The sequence below is a fragment of the Capricornis sumatraensis genome, chromosome 6 (assembly GCF_032405125.1).
Source record: "Capricornis sumatraensis isolate serow.1 chromosome 6, serow.2, whole genome shotgun sequence".
In the NCBI taxonomy this organism is placed as follows: Eukaryota; Metazoa; Chordata; class Mammalia; order Artiodactyla; family Bovidae; genus Capricornis; species Capricornis sumatraensis.
Window position 1 is genome coordinate 44584603 of NC_091074.1, and position 25678 is coordinate 44610280.

General features: G+C 36.7%; 1 protein-coding gene across 1 annotated transcript in view; it reads left to right on the forward strand.

Moving 5' to 3' along the window:
- PTPRD (protein tyrosine phosphatase receptor type D) overlaps positions 1-25678 on the forward strand; it is a 366674-nt gene that overhangs the window by 145143 nt on the left and 195853 nt on the right. The window contains exons 7-13 of the mRNA XM_068973581.1: positions 589-597; positions 1304-1321; positions 2941-3051; positions 4477-4488; positions 6444-6713; positions 9426-10007; positions 24085-24218. Coding sequence (XP_068829682.1) covers positions 589-597; positions 1304-1321; positions 2941-3051; positions 4477-4488; positions 6444-6713; positions 9426-10007; positions 24085-24218 — 1136 coding nt within the window. The remainder of the gene's footprint in view (positions 1-588; positions 598-1303; positions 1322-2940; positions 3052-4476; positions 4489-6443; positions 6714-9425; positions 10008-24084; positions 24219-25678) is intronic.

Below are 25678 nucleotides of genomic sequence, written 5' to 3' on the forward strand. Positions count from 1 at the left end.
ATTTGCCACAGTAGTGTGCACCCACACTAAAGATTTTTAAACCCTCCAGTGACTGGATCTACAGAAGTCTGCTTTTGATTGGTGTAGACTCCAGCTTTTGCTTCTCTCTCTCTCTTCCTATCTCTCTCTCTTGCTACCTGTTGCCCTTTCTCCCTCTCCCATCCCCACCCCAAGTTTATTCATTTGCTCTCTTTAGACTAAAAGTAGAGATAATTCTAAATCTGTTAATTTTTAGAGCCTGTCCCTAGGTAATTTCACAGGGATGTATACTAGTAAGCTGTTTATTTTGGCATGGGTAGTACTATTGATAATATAATTCTAAGTTGTTTAACTGCCTGTCTTCCCAGAATTCTCAGCTTTTGACCTGTCCTGTGATGTTAAAGCGTCTTGTTAACTGCCTCTTTTGCTTGTTGTCAGCAGAATTGTGTAGATTAGCATTCTGTTATTGTAAATAAAGAATTAATTATTCACCTGTAACATAGATGATTTAGTATATAAAGCTTTAACTCTGAAAAATTTGTACCAAATTATAAGGAATATAATAATATTTTTATGCTGTCTTTCTTCTCTCCGTATTTAAATCTCCAGAATCTATTGGTAAGTGCTTAGTTCTGAAGCGCACTTCACCCCCACTAATTTCCATATTCAGATTACTATTATTATTATTATTAATAAAATGCATGGCATGCATTTTACTAACTGTCAGTGTAGACACAAGATTTCCTTAGTGGCGTGCACATTCACACATCCACGGAACTGTTGTTGTAAGAACACTATGTAGAAAAATTAAATAATACACAAGTTATATCACACAAATGTAGCAATGTAAGTAGTGTAAGATATATCCAATGAACAGTGTTTGTTTCTAGTTAGTCTTTAGTATTTCCTATAACAGTATATATATATACATATCTATATATATACTTAAATAGATTAGCCAGTATTTCCCCCAGTTATGTCTTTAAAAATATTGTTTAGTTCTTTTTTTTTAAGAGTATGAGGCATATAAGATATAATTCTAACCCTGTATAATCCCAGACCTAAGAACTCATTTGCTTCTCTGATAAAGGCAATGCTGCCTATTGTGGTCTTTGCCCTCTGTGGTCTAATGCAACTTGCTTTTATGATCTAATAATACTATCTAATATATTCCTGTTTTACCAGTAGAGTAATTCAAGTTTCTTTTAAGACCTTATTTAATTCTGTAAATCTAATTTAATTCTTCTCCCCAGCCCTAGCCTCCTTCTTCTCGTACTAATGCTTCTTCTTTCTAATCTTATTTGCATTCATATTATCCACCCAGGTGGTACACCAATAAGAGGTAAGAGTGCTGAACTAACGTTCACAGAATGATCTTGCTCATTCTTTCTGTCCTTTCATCACGCTCATCTTTGTCCTGTTTTCAGAATCATTCCAATAATGTCCATCAACTTTATAATTTTCCTTTGTACTGTTTGGTTATGATTGGTGACTCTCATCTTGTGAGTTTTTCTTTCTTTTTTCCTTTTTCTCTTTGTTTTGTTCATTTCTTTCTTTATGAAAATGATTCTTTAAGTTGTGATATGCTTCAAAGAAAGCATATCCAGGTCTTTAGACCACAGACCAGTCACAGCGTACCATCTGTCCCTCTTTTTTTCTTTTCTTCTTCTTCCTTTTTCCTTTTTTTCTTTTTCTTTTTTCTTCTTTTTCCTTTTTTTTTGTCCAACTGGAGAAAAAAAAAAAAAAGATCATTTTTTTTCTTCCTTAGCTGTTCTTGTTCTGGACCAAAGTCAAGATGGTCTGGAGAACAGTGGCAGACATGCAGAAGACAGCCTGGAACACCTGCTTTTTGTCTTTATCTTTCAAAAGGTTTTTGCTTTTGTTCTTCAATTCTTTTTTCTCTTACTGTCTTCAAAGTCAAAGAATGACTCCCCCTTCCACCTGATCACACTCGCCTGCAACCTGACAACAGTGCTTTTTTCCCCTCCCACTTCTTTTTTTTCTTGGATTACTCGCCTCTGGATTTTTCGAACTTCTGTCCTTCAGGCTCTGGAGACAAAAGGTGCTGAGTATTCTTGGTGGTATGTGGTATTGATGGTTTTTCAGACTTTGACTCAGTGTGCATTTCTTTTATAATTCTTGTTTTGTATTTTTCTTGGGGTTTTGTGACACCACACTGCTAATCCCACTGGTGGATTTTGATGGGTGTCTTAGGGGATCCGTCTCGAGGTCCTCAAGCAGTGGTTGGTTGGCTCTCCGGGCTGGCATAGGCCGTGCTTTTTAACTTTTTTAAAACCTTCTAATTCAATTACTCTTTGTTTTTCAGCAAACGTAATAAATGATTGTAAGTCGTGGCAAACTGGTCTTTCTTTTCTTAAAAAATCTGCATGTCTTAAGGGAGTTTTGTTTCTTTAAGTAATATTTTCATGATATATAATGACTAATTTTAATTTTTTTTGCTTCATGCAGCCTTTTTTGTGCTTGCTGCGTATTTTTGGCTTTCTTCAGCAGAAGACTTTCTTGAAAACCCGGCCTGGTTTTTTTTGAGAGTACCTCTCTTTTGCGCCACTTTTGCTACCAAAATGAAACAAAACAAAAACCAAAAAATTAATCTTTTGTTTGATTTAAAAGCCATACTTCCTTGAAGCAGTCTCACCCATCTTCATTTTATTAGTCTAGGAAATAAGCGTATTAATTATGAGTAGAATTCTTGCTTGGGAAAAGATAAGTTTTTATTATGCTAGCGTTGATGATGTAAAAAATTTTTTAAAAAAGAAGAAATAATCTCTGTATGTTTTTCTCATCGCATCATTTCTGTCTGTGCACCTTGGCAAGAGATTGAATCGACGTTGAGCGGATCTTCCTTTGCAGGGCTTTTCATATTGTTAAGAGGTTTAGCTTTCTGCTCTGAGAAAGCTTTCTCTGACCATCTCTTTGGCAATATATTTTATATCCATGCAGGAGCCCTTCAGATCGAACAGAGCGAAGAATCTGACCAAGGAAAATATGAGTGTGTTGCTACCAACAGCGCGGGCACTCGCTATTCTGCCCCTGCCAATTTATATGTCAGAGGTAGGAATGACGTAACTGTGGCATTGAGTGTTCATTCAGGCTCAGGGGGAATTGAGATATCCACAGGGTCTGTGTGACTGTGTCAGGATTTAATCAGCTGATGTGCTAATAATGACAGTAGCTAAAGCATTTTAGTGGGTAGAGAATTAAATATTTTAAATATATGGTTAAAAAAAAAAGGTGGACCACTCTTGAGTAAAATCTATCCTGAGGCTTGAAGTTTGTAAGTATATTTGCATTTTGACATCTTGATTATTACTTTAGGTGCATTGATTGAACTGTGTTTTGCATTGGTTTGAGGTTTTCTTTTCCTTCTCCTTTTTTTCTGTTGCTGTGACTCTTCTGTTTCCTTTTCAAACCCTGAGATAATTGCTTGGTGTGCCACTAATCAGTTCTCTGTGCAACTCCAAGCATAAAGGTGTTTATGTCTTCATGATCTCTGCTGCAGAGTTGTAAGGATATAACTGCTAATCTATAAAAAAAAAGAAACAGGTGCTACATGCAACTAGCACAGTTGTATTGTCTTCTTCCTTTTTATACTTATTTATAAACACATAGTATTATCATGTGCATATGCCTATGCATATATATATATATATTTATACACACACACAGGGTTTTTTTTAAAATTATTCACTTTCTGAAAAGTTTAATCTCTTGATTGCCAGGGAACAGTGATTGTATTTTAAATCATGATATCATTGTCCTTGGGAGAAGAATGAGTGAAGATACATCCATATTTTTTTAAAAGTATTAGAAATGATTAAATTTTGAGCTTATAAATGGCTGTTCCTTTCATTTCAACTAGAAAGAAATACTTCTTCTTCCCTGGAGTTCTCAAAGCTGCTTCCTGTACTTTTATTGTCCAATGAAAGCGCTCTTATTCCTGATCTCCATGCCTATGAATAACCACAAAAAGTGTGGGTTGGGGGTGGGGATATGTAAAAGACAGGAAAAGCTCTAAGTTACAATAAAATGAGTTCCCTTAGGAAAATATCTAGCTTGATTTTGAAATTTTTGTTTGAGATAAATTTGTTTCCTTGGGGATGCTTTTCTCTCCTGTCATTCTCTGGAGTCTGGGGTGGGAGAATATGAAGAAAAACTATTTCTTCTCCAAATTCTTTGAAAGCCCCTTGATCCTTTTTCTCACAGTGGTGACCTCCTTTGCTGCATGAGGCATGTGTACCTTCTTCAATGGAAAAATTTCAAAATGACGCTAGCTATTCTTTCTAATACTGTTGTGTTAGTCCTTGAAGTGTTGCTAACGTTTTCAGCCGAGGTAGGAAAGATTAAATAAATCAGATAAAGATGTTCAAGTAGCAGTTGAAAGCCTTGATATGGCCTTTTTACTCTCTCTGTGTTTCCCTTGTTTTTCTCCTTTCCTCATTTCATTGTGTTCTGCATCAAACCCCCTACATCCCTCAGAGCTGCGAGAAGGTTGGTGTGTTTTTTACTTTTTACCCACCTTACAAAACTATTAATTAAACCAATAACAAAGAATACAAATGAAATGAATGTAGCTGCATTGTGGTCTTCTTTTGGTTAATGGTATGTTCTAGCAGAGAATGCCCTTGGCCATGGCTTCCGGTGCTTGCTGGTGGTTCCTAACTGTGGTGCATGATGGGAGAGAATGAACCTGGGTGCATGGTAACGGGTAACACTTAACTCTCAGGTCCGGTGAACTTGGTCAGTGTTCCTGCTTTCCTTCCTGCTCCACTTTTCCCGTCTCCTGCCCCACGTTTAATTTCTGTCTCACAAAGATGCCTGCTGCCCATAGAATGACTTCGTAGTGGTTCCACTAATCCCAAGCATGAAGACTAAACTCTCCTCCATTTTTCTTGACATGTTATTCGACACCTCGGAGTCCACACTGGCTCCTGTCTGCTTTGTGTGACCTGTGAATTGGCTGCAGGAGGCATGCCTAGCCCTCTCTTTTCTTCTCCTCTGCCTGTCATTCACCCGTGAGGCCACTGCAGCAAGCCCTCTCAAATCCATGGAGGTTTCTCTCATTCTGAAGGACAGCCAAAAAGTTGACAGACAGAATGATTTACTTACTATCTTGGGGTTCTGTGGTTGTTTGTTTATTAACATTTATAATTTTAATAATCACTTGATTATCCATATTTAAGGTATGCTCTAAATGATTACCTCTGAACCTAAAATGCTCATGGTATAATGTTTTGCCAATAAAAGCCCAAGATGAATCCTATGTCTCTTACCCTCTCCTTGTACCATGTTTGAGACACATGTACTTCAACACACATAAACGTACAGATTATCTGAAGCAGGAACACTGAACTGTAATTGCTTGTTTTCTTCTGTGTTGTATTGCTTTAATATGATCTACTGTCTTCATGTCATGTCTCACTGTGTGGTTTAGATCCATTGTCCCTCAGTTTGAATGTAGGCATAAAAAGCCTCTGACTAGATTTTTGTGTCATCACCTGTATTATTCTGTCTTAGATATGAACTGAATGGAATCTTGAATGTGAACTCCCCAGCTCCCTTCCTGAATTTGCAATCCATACCTTTGACAACCTGCCTTCGTCTAATATCTTCTTCCTTTTAATCCTACTGTCCTCCTCTAAATCTCTGTCTTAGTCACTGTACTTACCCCTCATCCCTTTGTGTTTAGTTCTTCCCCTGTTATTTCCTTTGCTGCCATTGCTCCTGGATGCCAGCCATTCTCCCGTCATCCTAAGCATGGCCTTGAGATCACCTTGTGCATGCCTTGCATGTCCCAATCCAGTATCTCTACTGGCATTGGCTTTGTTTCTTTCATGCCTATAAATTGATATGTGCATATATTTCTGTGTTTGTTCTGGTGTTAGTGTGAGGTCTTGAGGCTGCATCTCCTCTGAGTCTGAAAGCAAATAAATTGCATTTTCAGTGTACTCTAGATGATGTTTTCCAGGACTGAGATGTGACAGTGTGGTCCCACACATGCATTCACATCACCTGGAAGAGCACAGCACTGAAGTTGGTTTTGATACTCAACATAAACCTACTGATGGCCTTCCAGCCCACTTTCCTGCATATACATGAATGCATAGAATCCTTGTTATATGCATGCATGTATATGTTTTTGTGTTCATCTTATGCATGATGTTTGTGTATTGTTAGTTTGTAGATAGTTTTTTTGTGGGGCCCTTGTAGGTCTGAATCAACTTTTGTATGAATGTGCCTAAGATATCAATGACTAAAATATTTTTTTCTGTGTATACACATACCATACTTGTATGGTGTGTATTATCCACAGTTTTACACGTTTTGTTTTTTGACAATCCACAATATGTTTCAATATGTGTCTGTACAGTGCATGTCATGTGTTGAATCAGGCTGCTTTTTCTCGCCTTGTATATTTTATCATCTTCCTTTGTGTTTTGTTCCAGTTCGCCGTGTCCCACCAAGATTCTCTATCCCACCCACTAATCATGAGATCATGCCAGGTGGAAGTGTTAATATCACCTGTGTGGCTGTGGGGTCACCAATGCCTTATGTGAAGTGGATGTTGGGGGCAGAAGATCTGACACCTGAAGATGATATGCCAATAGGAAGAAATGTCCTGGAACTGAATGATGTAAGACAGTCAGCAAATTACACCTGTGTTGCTATGTCAACACTGGGTGTCATTGAAGCAATAGCACAGATCACTGTCAAAGGTATGCTCAGTAGTTCATGCTTGGAGGATCTGGGTCCCCTCACATCAACTGACTAATGCCTCTACAAAGTCTGTTCTTGAAATCCTAAAATGAATCCGTTCATTGGGCAGTGTTTCACATAGTCTTATTTGTGGTATCACGTTAGATACACATATCTAGGTAGGCAGATTCTCTCTTAAAAGTATTGACAACCTAAGTCATGATAATTTTCAAAATATCTAAGTGGTAGCCAGGCTCAGGCACTAACAGGGCAGAATGAGGAATGCTCAGCTGTAATGGTCGGGATGCTGTGTACAGATTTTACATTCATCCAGAACCTTGAGAAGAGGTACATGACAGAAAAATCCAAGTAAGTGTTAATAAATGCTCAAAATCCCAGAAGACAGAAAAATAGAGTTGAAATCAACATGATCTAATAATAGATGCTTTAAATTTTTTATAGACTCTGCCATTAAAATGCAAAATGTAAGTGTGATTATATTCTGTTTTAGCTTCATCTCTCACCTTGTGTAGGTGAAGTGCTCAACAATTTTTTTTTTCTTGAAATAAGGGTACTGACTATAACCAATGAATTATATGCCTTGGTTACTTTTGAATCAAAGGAGGGGAAATGAATATGTGAGGGAACCAGCTGTTTTTACAAAGTATTTATAGAATTTTAGAAAACTTTCCTAAAATGAGTCAGTATGAGAGTAACTTTAGATTTCTGCAAATGTCTGGAACTATTGCAAAGTGAACACAAATTATCTTCCCCTTCTAGGAATTGTGACCCTAAAAAAAAAATGGACCACACATAATGTAATCAGTCCCATACCTTTGACCAGATATACATATACTTACTATATACCGTATAAAAATAATGTGACATAAGAACAAGGTACACACCGTTTTCAATATTTCATCATTTAAAATATTAAGAGTAATGTTTCATTACATATAATTACTGTACTAAGCATACTATTACAGACACAAAACCTGTACTGTATAATCGGTGTCACTTAGTGAAACTGAGAGTATCTGTTAAATATCACTAAACACACATCTTTAATTAGCAATATTTTTACTTGCCTCAAGAATACAGAAAAGCATCTAGGGAAAATTCAGATTATCCGCTTTCTTGCAAAATGCCAGACCAGAATATTTAAACAAATGTCTTTTTATTATTATTTTCCATAAAATCCCTTGGCCAAATATTATCATTCCATGGTTCTTAGAGTCATATGCAAATATTGAATCACCTTTCCCATACTAACCATGTCAGCTTTAAATATTTGAAGATTTACTAAAGACCTTCAGGAATGCAAAAGCAGGAGTCACATTAAACTAATATCTTGTTCAATTTCTTATCTTTGTTTTCCTGATTCTTGCTACTTCCCTACCCCCTCCTCCTCCAACATAAATAATAAAACATGAGGGTGAAACTTGATGGCAAAAAGTGAATCGAAACTAAAAGCACCTTAGAGAAAGGACTCATTTATTCAGGTAGTCATTTCACAATGCTGCTTAAAAACCTACTCAGGTCTAGACAGTGTTCTAGGTATTGTTGGTGTAACAGTGATTAAATACAAGTTTGTTATTCTTGAAGAGTTACCATTGTAAGGAGTGTTTTATTTTCTTTAAGTTGAAAAGGAAAGAAGAGTACTAAAGAGCTGTTTATAGGAGTGTTACTTTCTGAGTTTTCTCTTAAAAAATCAGCTTGTGAAATTCTCCTTTCTTCCCTAACACTATACCTTTCTGAATCACTGTCCAGGGGAGGTGCTTGAATACGAGGCCACTGGTATAGATGGCCTTTTTTCTTAGTAGCATTTTGAGTTGTGCTTTTTTTCTAAAAAAAAAAAAGAACATGATTTCTAAAATATGAAGTTAATTGAAATGTTTTTCATGTAGCTATAATATGATATTACTGATATTGGATATAGAATATATATTATGACAATAAAATATTTTTAAAAGAGATTTCTGGATAGGCTTTAATTTAGTTCCTTCAGCATGTTTTGAATATTAAGTAAAAAAGCATGAATTTGATTGATTAACTTGAAATTGTTATTCTTTGTTAACCTTAAAATTATTGGTTAATTTATTTTAAAAATTATAATACTGTTGTCTATGTCATACATCTTGAAAACATAATGAATGCTCTTATAGCAATTGAATACCATTTCATTATATTTAAAATTTTGCTCTTTTCAATGTTTATTAGTATTTAGTTGTATCATTTTTTTGAAGTGAGAATCTCATTGACCAAGCTTTTGGTTATAGTAATTGTAATAACTGGAACCACTGTTTTCTCAGGGTGCCAGATACATTCTAAGAGCATTACTGGATTAGCTCATTAATCTTCACCACAAACTCATGAAATACAGTTACCCAACTGTACAATTCCAATAATGCATTTTTTCCTATTTTTCACATGAGAAAACTAAAGCAAACTGAACTTAAGCAATGTATCCAGAATCTCATAGATAATAAGTGGTGAATTTCATTATCAGCCCCCAAATGCAATGCTGTATAATACACTTCTAGTCACCTGGGGTTTGCCACCTGTGCATGTCTTACTGTACATCCTGACCACTTAGAAAACTGTACTTTGCTATGATTTCATCTCATTAAATCTTCGCTAGATACGTAATCGCATCACTCTAATACTACAGTTATGGAATATTGTGATTTCTTAAAGATGATGGGTGTTCATGGCCTTTTTTCTCCCTCAAGCCTTACCCAAACCTCCAGGAACGCCTGTCGTGACTGAGAGCACAGCTACAAGCATCACGCTGACATGGGACTCTGGGAACCCCGAGCCAGTCTCTTACTACATCATCCAGCATAAACCTAAAAATACTGAGGAACCTTACAAAGAAATTGATGGAGTGGCAACGACACGCTACAGTGTCGCCGGACTAAGCCCCTACTCGGATTATGAGTTCAGGGTCGTCGCTGTCAATAACATTGGGCGGGGGCCTCCCAGTGAGCCCGTGCTGACGCAGACCTCAGAGCAAGCACCGTCCAGCGCCCCGCGGGATGTCCAGGCACGGATGTTGAGTTCAACCACCATTCTGGTACAGTGGAAGGAGCCTGAAGAACCAAATGGACAGATTCAAGGATACAGAGTTTATTATACAATGGATCCCACTCAGCATGTCAACAACTGGATGAAACACAATGTAGCTGACAGCCAAATCACGACTATAGGCAACTTAGTGCCCCAGAAAACGTATTCTGTCAAAGTTCTGGCTTTTACCTCAATTGGAGATGGTCCTCTTTCAAGTGACATTCAAGTCATTACTCAGACAGGAGGTAGGTCTGCTTCTGAATGGGGAGTAGGGTGGAGAAGAGTTGGTGCGAAGAAATGGCAGGGGCAAAAACAAAGAATAAAGATAGTAGACAGTTTAGTTTTTGAGATTTAGAGCTTCTAAGTAAGGAGTTAAGGCATGTGAAAAGGAGCAGGCATGGACACTGAAAGACTATAAATAATACAGTCCTTTGAAAAGAGGATGTATTTAACATCTTTTTTTTTTAATTGAATTATGGTTGGTGTACAATATTACATAGGTTTCCAGTGTACCATACAGTGATTCACAGGTTTTAAAGGTAATGCCCCATTTATGGTTATTATAAAATATTGGCTAAATATCCCCCATGCTGTGCAATATATCTTTATAGCGTATACCTAATCGTCTATAACTCTTACTCTCCTACCCCTGTCTGTAGCATCCTTTCTTTTTGTATCCAAATGACTTGAAGACTTTCTGCAGGAGATGGATGAATGCATTCACCATGCAGCATTTAGAGAATAGAAGAACCGTGCTCCTTTATATTAGCAACTCTAATAGAATAGTCCCAAAATTTATTTAATCTGTGGAGGAGTGGATAATTCAAGATAAAGTTAAAACTAAAACCATTTGTCGGGAGGCCTTGGATATTTAAATGGTTTATATTTGCCAGGAAGCAGCTTGCTTAAAAATTAATATTCTATTAATGTTTTTAATTTTTTTGTCTTTGTATGGGCTCATGGGTAAAGACAGTTGCCAATATCTGAAATCAAACTCTGGGGCCTTATTCACCCATTTTACTGTATGTTAGAGCAGACACCAGTGATTTTATGAGGAAAAACTTGGCCCTTCTAGTAGTTTTATTTTTATAAGAGGATATCAGATTTCTGTGGTCTTAGATTCAAATTGATCAGTTTGTCATGGGATGAGTTTTGCCTGGGAAATCCCAAGGGCAGAGGAGCCTGGTGGCTGCAGTCCAAATGGTTGGGCATGACTGAGCATGCACACACATACACGGGAATAAACCATAGTGGGTTTCTTTTTAAGTTTAAATATCTGAGAACTGTTCATGTGACTGTTTATTTTGTTGGAGCCTCTTGAACTTGTTATTGGGGCTTCCTGGTGGCTCAGATGGTAAAGAATCTGCCTGCAATGCAGGAGACCCGGGTTCAGTCCCTGGGTCAGGAAGATCCCCTGGAGAAGGAAATGGCAACTCACTCCAGTATTCTTGCCTGGAGAACCCCATAGACAGAGGAGCCTGGTGGGCTACAGTCCATGGGATCACAAGGAGTTGGACACAACTGAGTGACTGACACTTTCAAACCTGCATTAATCTGTGATTGTCTTGGCGGCGTGCCATTGGTTTGTTCTGAAAATCCACATATGGACCATATAATTGGAAAATGTGTCTATAATCTGTAGTCATAGCTCATGGGTAATCCTGAGAATGAACCATTACATTTTCTCAGCTGTCAAAAGTCGGTAAACTTATGTTTAACCACTGACTTGTTTTTATGTTGTGGACTTTCTGCGTCTTGTGGCTGGGAACGTTCGCCTAGGCTGCTAGAAATCTAGTATGTTTATAGCTCTCCTACCTTTATTCTCATACTGTTACTTGGCTCTTATTGGTTTGTTCATGGATTTATCACTAAAATATCAAAAAGATGACTGTAGAAGTGTTTTATCATTGTTCTACTAAAACTCATCCATATATCTTCTTGGTTTGGCTTTTATTTTGTTCACAGTTCTTCTGTGATTCTTACGTTAATATGCACGAAAGTATTATAGAGTAAGTTTTTCATAAGTTTCTCATTGAAAAATGTAGAAATCAGTGAATCTCATTCTTTTTCTTGACTGAAAATAGTCAACTGTTGAGATTATTTTTTATTATACTATTCTAGCAGTTAAATAACCATTAAAGATATAAGAAAGTATATAGGAAGAGTGTATACCTATACTCCAGTTCTAGGTTTTTAGGTTTTTCAGCTTTTATACGGAAAGAAACTCTGATCTTAGAGTAATGTAACCAAGGTTTGAATCCTTAAGTCCCATTTTTAGCTCTATAACCTTTGACAAGTTACTTCATCTCTCTGAACTTCAGTTTTCTCATCTAAAGTAACAACCCCCTTATAGAGTTTAGGAGTAGTAGTTTTTTTCTGTTTTTGTTTTTGTTTTAATTTTCCTAAGGCTGCTGTACAAAATGCTACTTCCTGGGTGGCTGAAACAACAAAAATGGATCGTGTTTGGTTGTAGTGACTAGAAATTTGAGAACCACGTGTCAGCAGGCTTGGTTCCCTCTGAGAGCTGTTAGGGAGGCCCTGGGGCTCACTCCTAGCTTTTGGTGGTTTGCGGGTAATCTTGGCTGTTCCTCAGCTTGTAGAAGCATCACTGTGATTTCTGCCTACATTGTTCATGGCCTTCTCCCTGGGTGTGTGTTTCTCTGTCCAAATTTCCCTTTTTTATAAGGTATCAGTCATAATGGATTAGGGCCCAACCTAATGATACCATGTAATCCTGATAATGACTAATTACATCTAATATAATGGCTGATTATATCTGCAGTAATTTTATTTCCAAATAAGGTCACTTAATAAGGTTCTTGGTATTAGAAATTCAACGTATGATCATTTTTGTGGGAGACTCTTCAACCCGTAACAAGACTATCAATTAGATAATGGACAGAAATATTTTCTAACTTCAGTTCTGTGTGATCATCATCATCATAACTAACATGCTGGGCAGTCTGCTTCTGGGTGTATTAATTCTTCCTACTCATTTAGATAGATGTGGAATTATCTCAAGTAAATTGAGGATCAGTAAAGGTGAAAAGAGTCAGTGACTTCCTTTGGGTCATAGGTTATTATCTGGATACTCTAGATTCTTTTTGGAGAAGGCAATGGCACCCCACTCCAGTACTCTTGCTTGGAAAATCCCGTGGACGGAGGAGCCTGGTGGGCTGCAGTTCATGGGGTCGCAAAGAGTCGGACACGACTGAGCGACTTCACTTTCACTTTTCACGCTCATGCATTGGAGAAGGAAATGGCAGCCCACTCCAGTGCTCTTGCCTGGAGAATCCCAGGGACAGAAGAGCCTGGTGAGCTGCCATCTCTGGGGTCGCACAGAGTCAGACGCGACTAAAATGACTTAGCAGCAGCAGCAGCAGCTAGATTCTTTTAAGCACCATTTTCTTTTCTATTACTTTTCAAAATTTTTATTTGGTATGGGGTATAGCTGATTGAGAAACAATGTTGGGATAGTTTTAGGTGAGTGGTGAAGGAATTCTGCCATACCTATACATGTATCCATTCTCCCCCAAACTCCCCTCCCATCCAGGCTGCCACATATCATTGAGCAGAGTTTCATGTGCTATGCAGTGTGACCTTGTGGGTTATCCATTTTAAATATAGCAGTGTGTCTGTGTCCATCCGAAACTCCCTAACTGCCCCTCCCCTGCTTCCTTACCCTTGTCAACCATAGGCTTGTTCTCCAACTCTGTGAGTCTGTTTCTGTTACGTCAGTTCATTTGCATTATTTCTTTTTAGGTTCCACATATAAGGGATGTCTTAGGATATTTCTCCTTCTCTGTCTCACTTACTTCACGTAGTAGGACCTTCTCTAGGTTCATGCATGTTGCTACACATGGAATTACTTCATTCCTTTTATTGGCTGGTTATATTCCATTGTATATATGTACCATGTCTCTTTATCCATTCCTCTGTCAATGGACTTTTAGGTTGCTTCCATGTCTTGGGTATTGGGTATTGTAAACAGTGCTGCAATGAACACTGCTGTACATATATCTTTTCGAATCTTGTTTTTCTCCAGATACAGGCCCAGGAGTGGGATTGCAGGGTCATATGGCAACTCTGTTTTTAATTTTTTTAAGAAAACTCCATACCATTGCTGTACCAATGTATATTCTACCAGCAGTGTGGGAGGGTTCCCTTTTCTCTACACCTTCCCTGGCATTGATTGTTTGTGGAATTATTCATGATAGCCATTCTGGCTGCTATGAGGTGATATCTCATTGTGGTTCTGACTTGCACTTCTCTAATAATTAGCAACATGGAACATCTTTTCATGTGCCTGTTAGCCATCTGTATTAGGCCAACTTTTTCACTCTCCATTTTCACTTTCATCAAGAGGCTTTTTAGTTCCTCTTCACTTTCTGCCATAAGGGTGGTGTCATCTGCATATCTGAGGTTATTGATATTTCTCCTGGCAATTTTGATTCCAGCTTGTGTTTCTTCCAGTCCAGCGTTTCTCATGATGTACTCTGCATATAAGTTAAATAAGCAGGGTGACAATATATAGCCTTGACGTACTCCTTTTCCTATTTGGACCCAGTCTGTTGTTCCATATCCAGTTCTAACTGCTGCTTCCTGACCTGTATACAGATTTCTCAAGAGGCAGGTCAGTTGGTCTGGTATTCCCATCTCTTTCAGAATTTTCCACAGTTTATTGTGATCCACACAGTCAAAGGCTTTGGCATAGTCAATAAAGCAGAAATAGATGTTTTTCTGGAACTCTCTTGCTTTTTCCATGATCCAGCAGATGTTGGCAATTTGATCTCTGGTTCCTCTGCCTTTTCAACATTCAGAAAACAAAGATCATGGCATCCGGTCCCATCTCTTCATGGGAAATAGATGGGGAAACAGTGGAAACAGTGTCAGACTTTATTTTTGGGGACTCCAAAATCACTGCAGATGGTGATTGCAGCCATGAAATTAAAAGACACCTACTTTTTGGAAGGAAAGTTATGACCAACCTAGATAGCATATTCAAAAGCAGAGACATTACTTTGCCGACTAAGATCCGTCTAGTCAAGGCTATGGTTTTTCCTGTGGTCATGTATGGATATGCTAAAATTTGTAGTTAGAAAATTAAGAACCAGATTTAGTGATTAAGTATAATAACCTCCAAATAAAAAGGTATTCCTTCTTCTTTTAGATAAATATATTGTTTTTTCCTATGTAAATGGTTTAGTGTACCTCTGTCCTGGGATAATCAAATAGCTACTGCAAGTATTTCAGAAGTAAATCATACTTAATTCTTGGATACAATACTTGAAACCCTGTATTTCCTGCCTCTGTTCAAAAACCCAGTAGGAACCAAAAAAAAAAAAAGATATTTGTAAATTATTAATTTAAAAGACAATGGTGCTTCAGCAAAGGAGACAAAAAAGAAAAGGAAAAGATAACCCACCAATTGGTATTAGGCTAATGGATAAGGAACTAGTCTCTAAAAATATCAAAGTGTTTTATTTTTTTCTTATGACAGGAGGATTTAGCTAAGAAACCAAATAGTTTCTGAAACTAAATTCAACCAAAACATAAGAATCTTTGAGAATCATGAGATCCTTATCTTAAGAACATGGAATGGCAGACGATAATGCTTTCAGTCACAATTTAATGAAAGATATAGAACTGATGTTTCAATAGACCATATTTTGATTTTCTATATTACCAGGGGACATAATGTAACATAAATCATTCCTCAGTGAAGGTAATATTGTGGCAGGAGCAATTGAGTTAATGTGATCCAGGGACTCGGTACCTAAAAAAAAATCTCGATAAATGGGTCACAGATGCATTGGAATAGCTGTTATCAGTTTCTGTTTAACTTTTTTTTCTTTTACATTAAGATATTTCCAAGAACCTTGCATAATAGTTGTGATTTTAATACCCATTGATTGAGAAGATATATAATGACATGATGACTTGTGCCTGCCAAGATCAATAGGCTAAGAAAACCTTCCAAAATGGCACAATGATTTGATCTGTTCTCCAGACTTAATTAACAAAGGCCATTTGATGTTAGTGGACACCTGCCAAATACAATGATGTTAGTTCTGATATAATTAATGCTGAGATGCTCTTGATTAGCTAAATCATAGAACCACTGCTCAGCAAAACATAAAACCATTATAAAAAATTATTTTAGTTAGGTTATATAAAATTTAAGTTTATGATTATTCTCACTAATATTTTGTCTTTTCTGAACCTAAAAAAATTCACAGGTCAGTAATATATCTATATAAACTTCTCAAATATATTTTAATTTTATATCCAGAGAGATATACATTGTATGTCTACTTAATCAGAAAGGTACATTCATTATATTACCTTTAATTCCCTGACAATAATATTTCTGTTTTTCTTTAAAATCAGACTCTGCAGAAACAGTAATTAGAAATAAAGTGAGTTTAAGAGAGACATTATTACTTTTGATCTTTTCTAAGAGTACTGTCATACATATTGATATAAATGGAGTTGATGTAAATTCGTAATTTCTAGTAATACAGACAATCAAAATATCTATCTATTGTTGTTGTTCAATCACTTAGTCGTGTCCGACTCTTTGCGACGCCATGGACTGCAGCACACCAGACTTCCCTGTTCTTCACCATCTCCCAGGGCTGGCTCAAACTCATGTCCATTGAGTCAGTGATGCCATCCAACCATCTCATCCTCTGCCGTCCCCATCTCCTCCTGCCTTCAATCTTGCCCAGCAAAAGGATCTTTTATAATGAGTCAGCTCTTTGCCTCAGATAGCCAAACTGTTGGAGTTTCAGCTTCAGCATCAGTCCTTCCAATGAATATTCTGGGTTGATTTAGGATTGACTGGTTTGACCTCCTTTTAGTCCAGGGGACTCTCAAGAGTTCTCTAACACCACAGTTCAAAAGCATCAATTATTCTATGCTCAGCCTTCCTTATGGCCAACTCACATCTGTACATGACTGCTGTTAAAACCATAGCTTTAACTGTAACTATATGGACCTTTGTCAGCAAAGTAATGTCTCTGCTTTTTAATAAGCTGTCCAGGTTTATCGTAGCTTTTCTTCCAAAGAGCAAGCATCTTTTAACTTCATGGCTGTAGTCACCCTCTACAGTGATTTTTGAGCCCAAGAAAATGTAATCTGTCACTGTCTCCATTGTTTTCCCCTCTGTTTGGCTATGAAGTGATGGGACCAGATGCCATCATCTTAGTTATTTGAATGTTGAATTTTAAGATAGCTTTTTCACTCTCCTCTTTCACTTTCATCAAGAGGCTCTTTAGTTCCTCTTTGCTTTCTGCCATCAGGGAGGTGTCATTGCAAATCTGAGGTAGTTGATATTTCTCCTAGCAATCTTGATTCCAGCTTGTGCTTCATCCAGCCCAGAATTTGGCATGATGTACTCTGCATAGAAGTTAAATAAGCAAGGTGACAATGTGCAGCCTTGACGTACTCCTTTCGCAATTTGGAACCAGTTCTTTGTTCCATGTCTGGTTCTAACTGTTGCTTTTGGCCTGTATACAGGTTTCTCAGGAGTCAGGTAAAGTAGTCTGGTATTCCCATCTCTTTTAGAATTTTCTACAGTTTGTTTCGATTCACAAAGTCAAATGTTTTAGTGTATCAATGAAGTAGAAGTAGATGTGTTGTTTGTTTTTTTTTTTTCCTGGAATTCTATTGCTCTTTCTATGATCCAAAAGATGTTGGCAATTTGACCTCTGTTTTCTCTGCCTTTCTAAATCCATCTTGACCATCTGGAAGGTCTTGGTTCACCTACTATTGAAGCCTCGCTTGGAAGATATTGAGCATACTTTGCTATCCTGTGAAGTGAGAGCAACACTGTGGTAGTTTGAACATTCTTTGGCATTGCCTTTCTTTGGGATTGGAATGAAAACTGACCTTTTCCAGTCCTGTGGCCACTGATGAGTCTTCCAGATTTGCTTGCATTTTAAGTACAGCACTTTCACAGCATCATCTAGGTGTGTGATCACATCATTGTGGTTATCCAGGTCATTAAGATCTTTTTTGTTTAGTTTTTCTGTGAATTTTTGTCACCTCCTCTTAATATCTTTATCTTCTGTTAAGACCATACCATTTCCTTTATTGTGCTCATTTTGCATGAAATGTTCCCTTGGTATCTCTAATTTTCTTGAAAGTTCTCTTGTCTTTTTCAATTCTGTTGTTTTCCTCTCTTTGCATTGTTCACTTAGGAAGGCTTTCTTATCTCTCCTTGCTCTTCTTTCGAACTCTGCATTCCAATGGGTATATCTTTCTTTTTCTCATTTGCCTTTCGCTTCTCTTCTTTTCTCAGCTATTTGTAAGTTTCCTCAGACAACCACTTTGCCTTTTTGTGTATCTTTTTCTTGGGTATCTATTTATAGTCAGTAATATAGTCTCTTAATTATGAATATTAGTGCAGATGAAACTATCACATAATCTTTAAATGATTTTAAATATAAAAAAGTTTCGGTTAAAATGATTATTTTCTAAATGTATGGGTTAATCATCCAGAGTTTACATCGCTTTAACTTCTGGCATTATAATTACTTGCAACTAGTTCACCTTGAAAATATGTCGACTGTATGGTCACTGACAAGGGAAGTATTTGCGTTATGTTGGATAAAAACTCTGCAATAGAAAAACACTTCGGAAAAATGTCTGTTAAGTTTTCTCATGTATGTAATTATATAAGAATGTAGGGTAACTATATTTTACAAAAGAAGTACAAATAAAACTCTTCTAAAGAAATGTAATAAGTTAACACCTTAAACCTGTGCACTGAAATAAATGTATGTTGTTCATGCTAATGGGACAATCATAAAGCTGTTAAATCCTAATGCGTGTCTTTTTTCTGAACTTTCTTTAGAAAACATATCTGACCTCTAATTCTTCTATGCATTCAATAAATTCTTGGAGAAAGTACTGATTTTTATGTGCAGACCTTAATGGTATAGGTCTTTGAAAGGAAAATAATTATATGCATTTACTAAATAAATATTAATGAGTCATATCAACTTTAAATGTTTCGAAGGAGCAAAGTTGTTATAGAACTATGACATTTTAGAGACACTGTGCTTTAGATTTTCAGAATTTTAAAATCATTTCATTACTATTAAATATATATCAACAAGTCAATATAGGCAAATTAAAAAAGACTGATTTCCAATAACAAAAATTTAAATGCTTTTTCTAGGTTATTTTAGCAATGAGTAACGGAGCTATGGCTATAAATACAACTGTAATAAAATTTAACTTTTTCTTATGTTTAATGACAGTTGAGAACAAGATTTATGCAGGTGCATGTGTGCTAAGTACTGCTTTTGTCAATAATATATCTGTAGCACTTAGAAATCTGACTCCTTGTTTGAATTTGATTTTGTTTTACCACCACTATAATTCTGGCTGTTGTTTTTTGTTGTTGTTACCGTTTGTCAATATGCTAGATACTCACATTTTAAAATATTGCCTTATTAGAGCACTAGCTATTTTAACAATAAATTATTTGAGGGTTTTTTTTGTCTCTTCGGTACATTTCATATTTATACTATGGTGAGGTAAAATTGTTTTTTAGCCAGCTTATTTGTGTGCTAACCTGTTTCTCTTCTAAAATCTACTGAAATTTGATTGCTTCTAATTATCAAAGTTTAGATGTCATGCAGATTTTCTTTTCACTTTTTATTCATTCTCCATTCTCTCTAAGTTGCCTTCAGATATTTGTATTGAGTATAACTGTATTACTGTGCAAATATTTTACATTTCTCAATGGGTTATAATCTTATTTTAGGGAATTGATAACCCATATTTATATTTCTTTGTGGACATTAAATAAGCAATCAAGAAGAAGGATATAACAGTAACACTTCACCAAATAGAAGGATTTATTAAATATAATTTTAAAGAAAAACTGTTTTTCTACATTCTTTTTCTCTTGCCACGTGTACATTTTTTGGTTTCTGGTCACAGTTACTACACTTACATTTCTGGGTGAGTTTTGTTGTTTTTGTTGTTCTTCCTCTTCTTCTTCTTCCGTATATTTTCCAGAATCAGATTTTCCCATAAAAAGAATCTTAGGTTCATTAGTGAGAGAAATGGGACAAAACAGGAAAGCTCTTAATAGAATAAAACTTAAATATACGTAGTCTAACATGAAGTAAATGAGATAAAAGAATGTCAGCAAGTTTGTGGTGTAAACATTGTGAGAGTATTTTATATATATATATGCTGCTGCTGCTGCTAAGTCACTTCAGTCGTGTCTGACTCTGTGCAACCCCGTAGATGCAGCCCACCAGGCTCCCCCGTCCCTGGGATTCTCCAGGCAAGAACACTGGAGTGGGTTGCCATTTCCTTCTCCAATGCATGAAAGCAAAAAGTGAAAGGAAAGTCGCTCAGTCGTGTGTGTATAGATATATATACACATGTATATATTGAGAAGGAAAGGGGAGAGGGAGGGAGACAGTCAGGGAAGGAGAGAAAGAGGGGAAAGGGTATGGAAGAAGACAGATGTAAATGTTAATAGAGCCTTTGTAGCATTGTATTTGGTGTAAAATTCTGACCAATGATGAAATTTCCCTGTGTCTCCAAGTGGCACAAACAAAATAAATATGACAGTTGGGAGTCCACTAAAGTGTTTTCTTCTAAATATATATTATGATCATTAGGACTAATTTGTTTGGGGAATATATAAGTAAATACATTACTATGATAGCTTTTTTTTTCCTTTGAAGCCTCAGCTTCATTGTGGATGTTTCAGCACTGACTAAATGATACTGAGGAAGCAATATCTTTATAAGGTGAACCCACAGTTCCCTGGTGGCTCAGACAGTAAAGAATCCGCCTGCAGAGCAAGAGACATGGGTTTGATTCCTGAGTTGGGAAGATCCCCTGGAGAAGGGATAGGCTACCCACTCCAGTATTCTTGGGCTTTCCTGGGGGCCTAAACCGTAAAGAGTTTGTGTGCAATGCGGGAGACCTGTGTTCAGTACCTGGGTCGGGAAGATCCCCTGGAGGAGGGCATGGCAACCCACTCCAGTGTTCTTGTCTAGAGAATTCCAGAGAGAGCAGAGCTTGGAAGGCTACAGTCCATAGGTTTGCAAAGAGTCAGACAGGATTGAGTGACTTTCACTTTCAAATTCCCTAGAAAAGTCTGAGTAGTGTGGGCACAGAGCCTGATATAACAAAAAGATCTTTTAAGCCCTGGTCCATATGCTAGATTTTGTCTGTAGACATCTTTTGCCCAATACAGTATTTTTTATTTCATTTCAACTGTTTCATTTTATTTAAGATTATAAAGAAGTTGAAAGATTTTACCTAGAAGATTCATTATCAACTTCTATTGAAAAATCAGAAGCTTGGGCAAGACTGAACCCACATCCCACAGGCAGCAGTCTACTGGCTCAGAGCATCACTGACTCCTTCTGGTGGCCCAGGCACTCCTGTGACCCTGTGTCCATACGGCCTTCTCATCCGCCTGGCATTTCTAGGCACTGGTGTTTCTACTACAAGTTTACAATCTAATAAATTATCTGCCAGCCCACTTCAAAAGAAGATGGTGAAAGCAGAGGAGGAGAACCTCATTGTATTATATAGCAGAGGAGGAGAACCTCATTGTACTGTTTAAAAAGTCTAACTATCCAGTTGCGTGATCACTACTTACTTACTTTGTTCAAGGATAAAATGAACATTTACACCCTCTGAGACTTTGATGTAGCTATTTCATTATTTAGAAAGAGAGGGCTTTGAGTAAAACCAAACAGAATTAGGGGATTAAAGGAAGTGTATGGCACTAAACAATGATGAAACATCGGGACCTACCAGGAATTTGTTTGAGACAAATTAAAAGCAAAAAAGTAAACAGTTTAAGTAAGAAAAAGTTAATTAGATTCCCACAATGTTTTCAGTCGCTGTCACTCAATTTATTATTAGCATTAGCAGGGAGGAAATATATAACCAGCATTTATTATCCTGAGAGCAGCCTTTCAATACTGTCTGTGTTGTTAATTCTTGACAGTACTTTATTCAGTTTGGATTATGTCAGAAGTTATCACAAGGTGTTCTTTCCCAGACTTGTGGAAGTTGGAATAAAACTAGAGAAAAAGAAGTGACTGCATACATATGCATAGGCATGTGTATTTTTAGGTTGAGAAAGTGTTTCATCGTCTGAATATTAGAATTCAAACATCATTCCCCCATCTGTCTGATCATTCTTGGCTTCCACTGTTGCTCCTGCCTGTGATTTTGGTATTTTCCTTTTAAAAATTATGCATTTTTTCTTTGATTTGCTATTTGCCCGATTGTTTTCTTATTTCCCTCTGTTCTACCTGCTCTTGATCCCTTCTTTTCTCCCCACCTCTCACCTCTCAGTGTGAATGATTGTGTTAGGTCACCTATTGGGCAGGTACTTTAAAAAAAATAGATATCCAGTTCAGAAAGTACATTTCTGGAGGCATCAAATTAATGAGTATCTCAAAGCCTGTGGTACAACAGGGGAGAAAAGAAGATTAATTAGAAATATGAAGCACTGATTATTGGTGGCCTTACGCATCAGTCCAGACATGAGTGTGTGCACTTGTTCACATACACACACACTCACAGGTTAACAGACCAGATGAGGAATGAAATGATAATTAGGGATCCCAGAAACCATTGTAGGTCCTTTTAAACTTGAATCTCCTTTTCAAACAAAAGGCAGTTTTTTAGTCATACTGCAGAGAGATGACTACAGAAAGAAAAGGAAGCATTGCATTTTATATTTCCAGCGACTTTCTTTCTGAAAATGATGCTTTAATTATTGTTTAAGAAACTGATGTCATACATCAGCTACAAGTTATATTGTTTGTACATATTTTTGAATGCTTATGCTCATTTGCCAAAAAAATACTTGAGGTGTTCTTTTCCCCTCTAGTGTGGAGTATTATTCTTGTCTTTTTTTTTAATTTAAATATACACACAATTCTCATGTGAACTTGTGGGCATACGGACATATATTCAGATATGGCACTTTGAAACATACCATAATATCAGGAGTAATGATCAAAATATTTAATGGCCACAAGACATGGGCATCAGCCAAAGTAGACATTGGGCAAGAACAGTGTAAGTAAGGGTAATTGTGCCACTGATGCCCTGAAGTGCATTAGCCTTGTATATAATGGGTAGAGGACCTTGTGGGATTAGGTGCTAACTAGGAGGTTGGTGTTGGTAAAATTTATTCTAATTCAACATTTGTGTAAGGTGTTTTCAACTAGATCCAATTCTTGATTTCATCTGATATATAGCTGTTCCAAATTGTCTATTGCATGGATTACATGACCAAGGTACAAATTATAGATGACCTCCGTTAAATTCCTATGAAAGTGAAAGTGTTAGTTGCTCAATCATGTCTGATTCTTTGTGATCCCATGGACTGGAGCTTACCACGCTTCTGTGTCCATGGAGTTCTCCAGGCAAGAATACTGAAGTGGGTTGCCATTCTCTTCTCCAGGGGAACGGCTCAACCCAGGGATCAAACCCTGGTCTCCCACATTGCTAGCAGGTTCTATACTGTCTGAGCCACCAGGGAAACCTATATTAAATTCATATATTTGTGACTGTAAGTGTAGTCTATAACTTTTTAACTTGTGTAGTAATTTAGCTCTTTCTCACTTGGGACAGTATTAAATTTATATTTGGTCTAGTGTATTAACTCATATAAACTCATTTAGAGGTCAGAAAGAATTGTTAGTGTTAGGTTTTTAAATTCTCTTTATTTTACATCTGTTTAAAAATGGGTTGGTAACAAAAAAAAATACTAATCATTATGCTTGCCTATAGATTTTGCTAATGGAGTGAAGGTGAGATTTTATAAACCTAATTGGAAATTGTTTTGAAAGTAAACTATAGTACTAAAAAATAAGTTCCTCCTAAGTTGTAAAATAGCAATAGCTTTTATGTATTTAACATTTTATGTGATTTAGGCAGTATTCATTCCAAGTACTCTATATAAATCATGTTTATTGCTTACAATATCATCACATTTATTGCTTGTAACAATATTATAATAAATATTATCCTTAAAGTTGAACTCAGAAACTGATATATTTACATTTGCTAATTCCACATCTTGCATATATATTAAACCACTCAAGGACAGGACAATATTCATAACATTGTCCTTATCCCTTAAAGGAGAAAAAGTGGGCTTTGTACTCATAGGATAACTTGGACAGTGTAAGAAACCTTTCTCTCCACTAAACTAATACATGTGAACACTGAAAGGTTAAACAGTCAATGCAAGAATTTCTGATTATTTCTGGTGACGATGAGCTTAATCCTTTGCTTTCTTGTTTTTAGTCCCAGGGCAGCCACTAAATTTCAAGGCAGAACCTGAATCCGAAACAAGTATTTTGCTCTCTTGGACACCTCCACGTTCAGACACCATCGCCAACTATGAACTGGTCTACAAAGATGGGGAGCATGGAGAGGAGGTAGGGCTGTGCTTCTCACCTTGTCACCATTCATGGCATCGAGACACTACTCTCATTCTGTTTACTTGCCCAGGTTCCATTGAAAGGTCAGATAGCTACTGAGGACATTGGTGGAAAAGATTTATTCATAAAAAGAGAAAATTGACCAAAAAAAAGGAAAGAAGAGTGTTTGGAGACTTGATGGGGGTAGGACAGAAGAGACAAAAAAAAGAGCTATTGTCTCTAATGGATTTCTTGTTTTAAATTCAGGTTTCCAAGATACTTAGGGAAGTATTGGGTTGTAAAAGAACATACTCCTTGATATTTGGAGATTTCCTTTCTTTGTCTTCTGCATTTCTTTGTCTTCTGCATTAAAGTTCTTAAGTCACAGTTAACACTTGACTAAGTGAGCTCCAAGGATTTGGGTAGATGAATTTGTCCCAACTGGTTTCAGAGAAAGATGCCCCAGAGCAAATGTTCATTAGTATGCCATTGATTGTTTGATATGAGTGAGTATGTATCTGTATCTATAGCAACACCTATTGGCTTCCCAGGTGGTACTAAAGAACCTGTGTGCCAATGCAGGAGACACAAGACATGTGGGTCCAATCCCTAGGTTGGGAAGATCTTCTGGAGGAAGCCATGGCAACCCACTCCAGAATTCTCTACTAGAGAATCCCCATGGACAGATGAGCCTGGAGGGCTACAGTCCATCGGGTCGCAAAGAATCAGATGTGAATCAACTTGGTGCACACACACACACACGTAATTTGATTGTTATGCAAATAAGTATAGAAGAATAGTAATTGTTAATAGTTACTAAAAAGAGAAATAAAAATCAGAATAACATACATTTACAGGTACTATAATAAGGGTTTCACATATATTAACTCAATCCAACAGTAGTACTTTGTCTCAGCCTCTATTATTAATCTGTTTCACATATTAACAAAATGGATACAAAAAAAATAAGTTGAAGTATTTGCCCAAAGCCTCATATAGACAATTTCTAGAATCTGTTCTCTTGACTTCATGATACACTGGCCCGTGGATATACTTTGAAAAGATTCTACAAATCACTATTAAGATACATCTAATATTTTCAGAAAGGGGATATATGATAATAATATATATTTCATTTATCATGAAACTCATTAAGTAACATCAGGACAAAAAAGTTTATAAAACTGTATGTGAAAACTCGATTCACCAAGCCATTTTATTATATCTCTTAGCATTCTTTTTCTTAAAAAAAGCCAACTTCACGAAGCAAAACAGCCCTGATTTCTAACAAAGAATACTTTTTTAAGACTCACAAACACAGTGAACTATTACCAATTAACTTGTAGCTCATCACTTTGAGCGCTATACAAAGTTAATGTTAATAAACCTGTTTTATTACATCTCTGAAGTGAGCAGGTTCTAAGAGCAGTGCTTTTAGGTTTAGCTGACAAAGCCAATTCCAATTAATACCTCAAAAA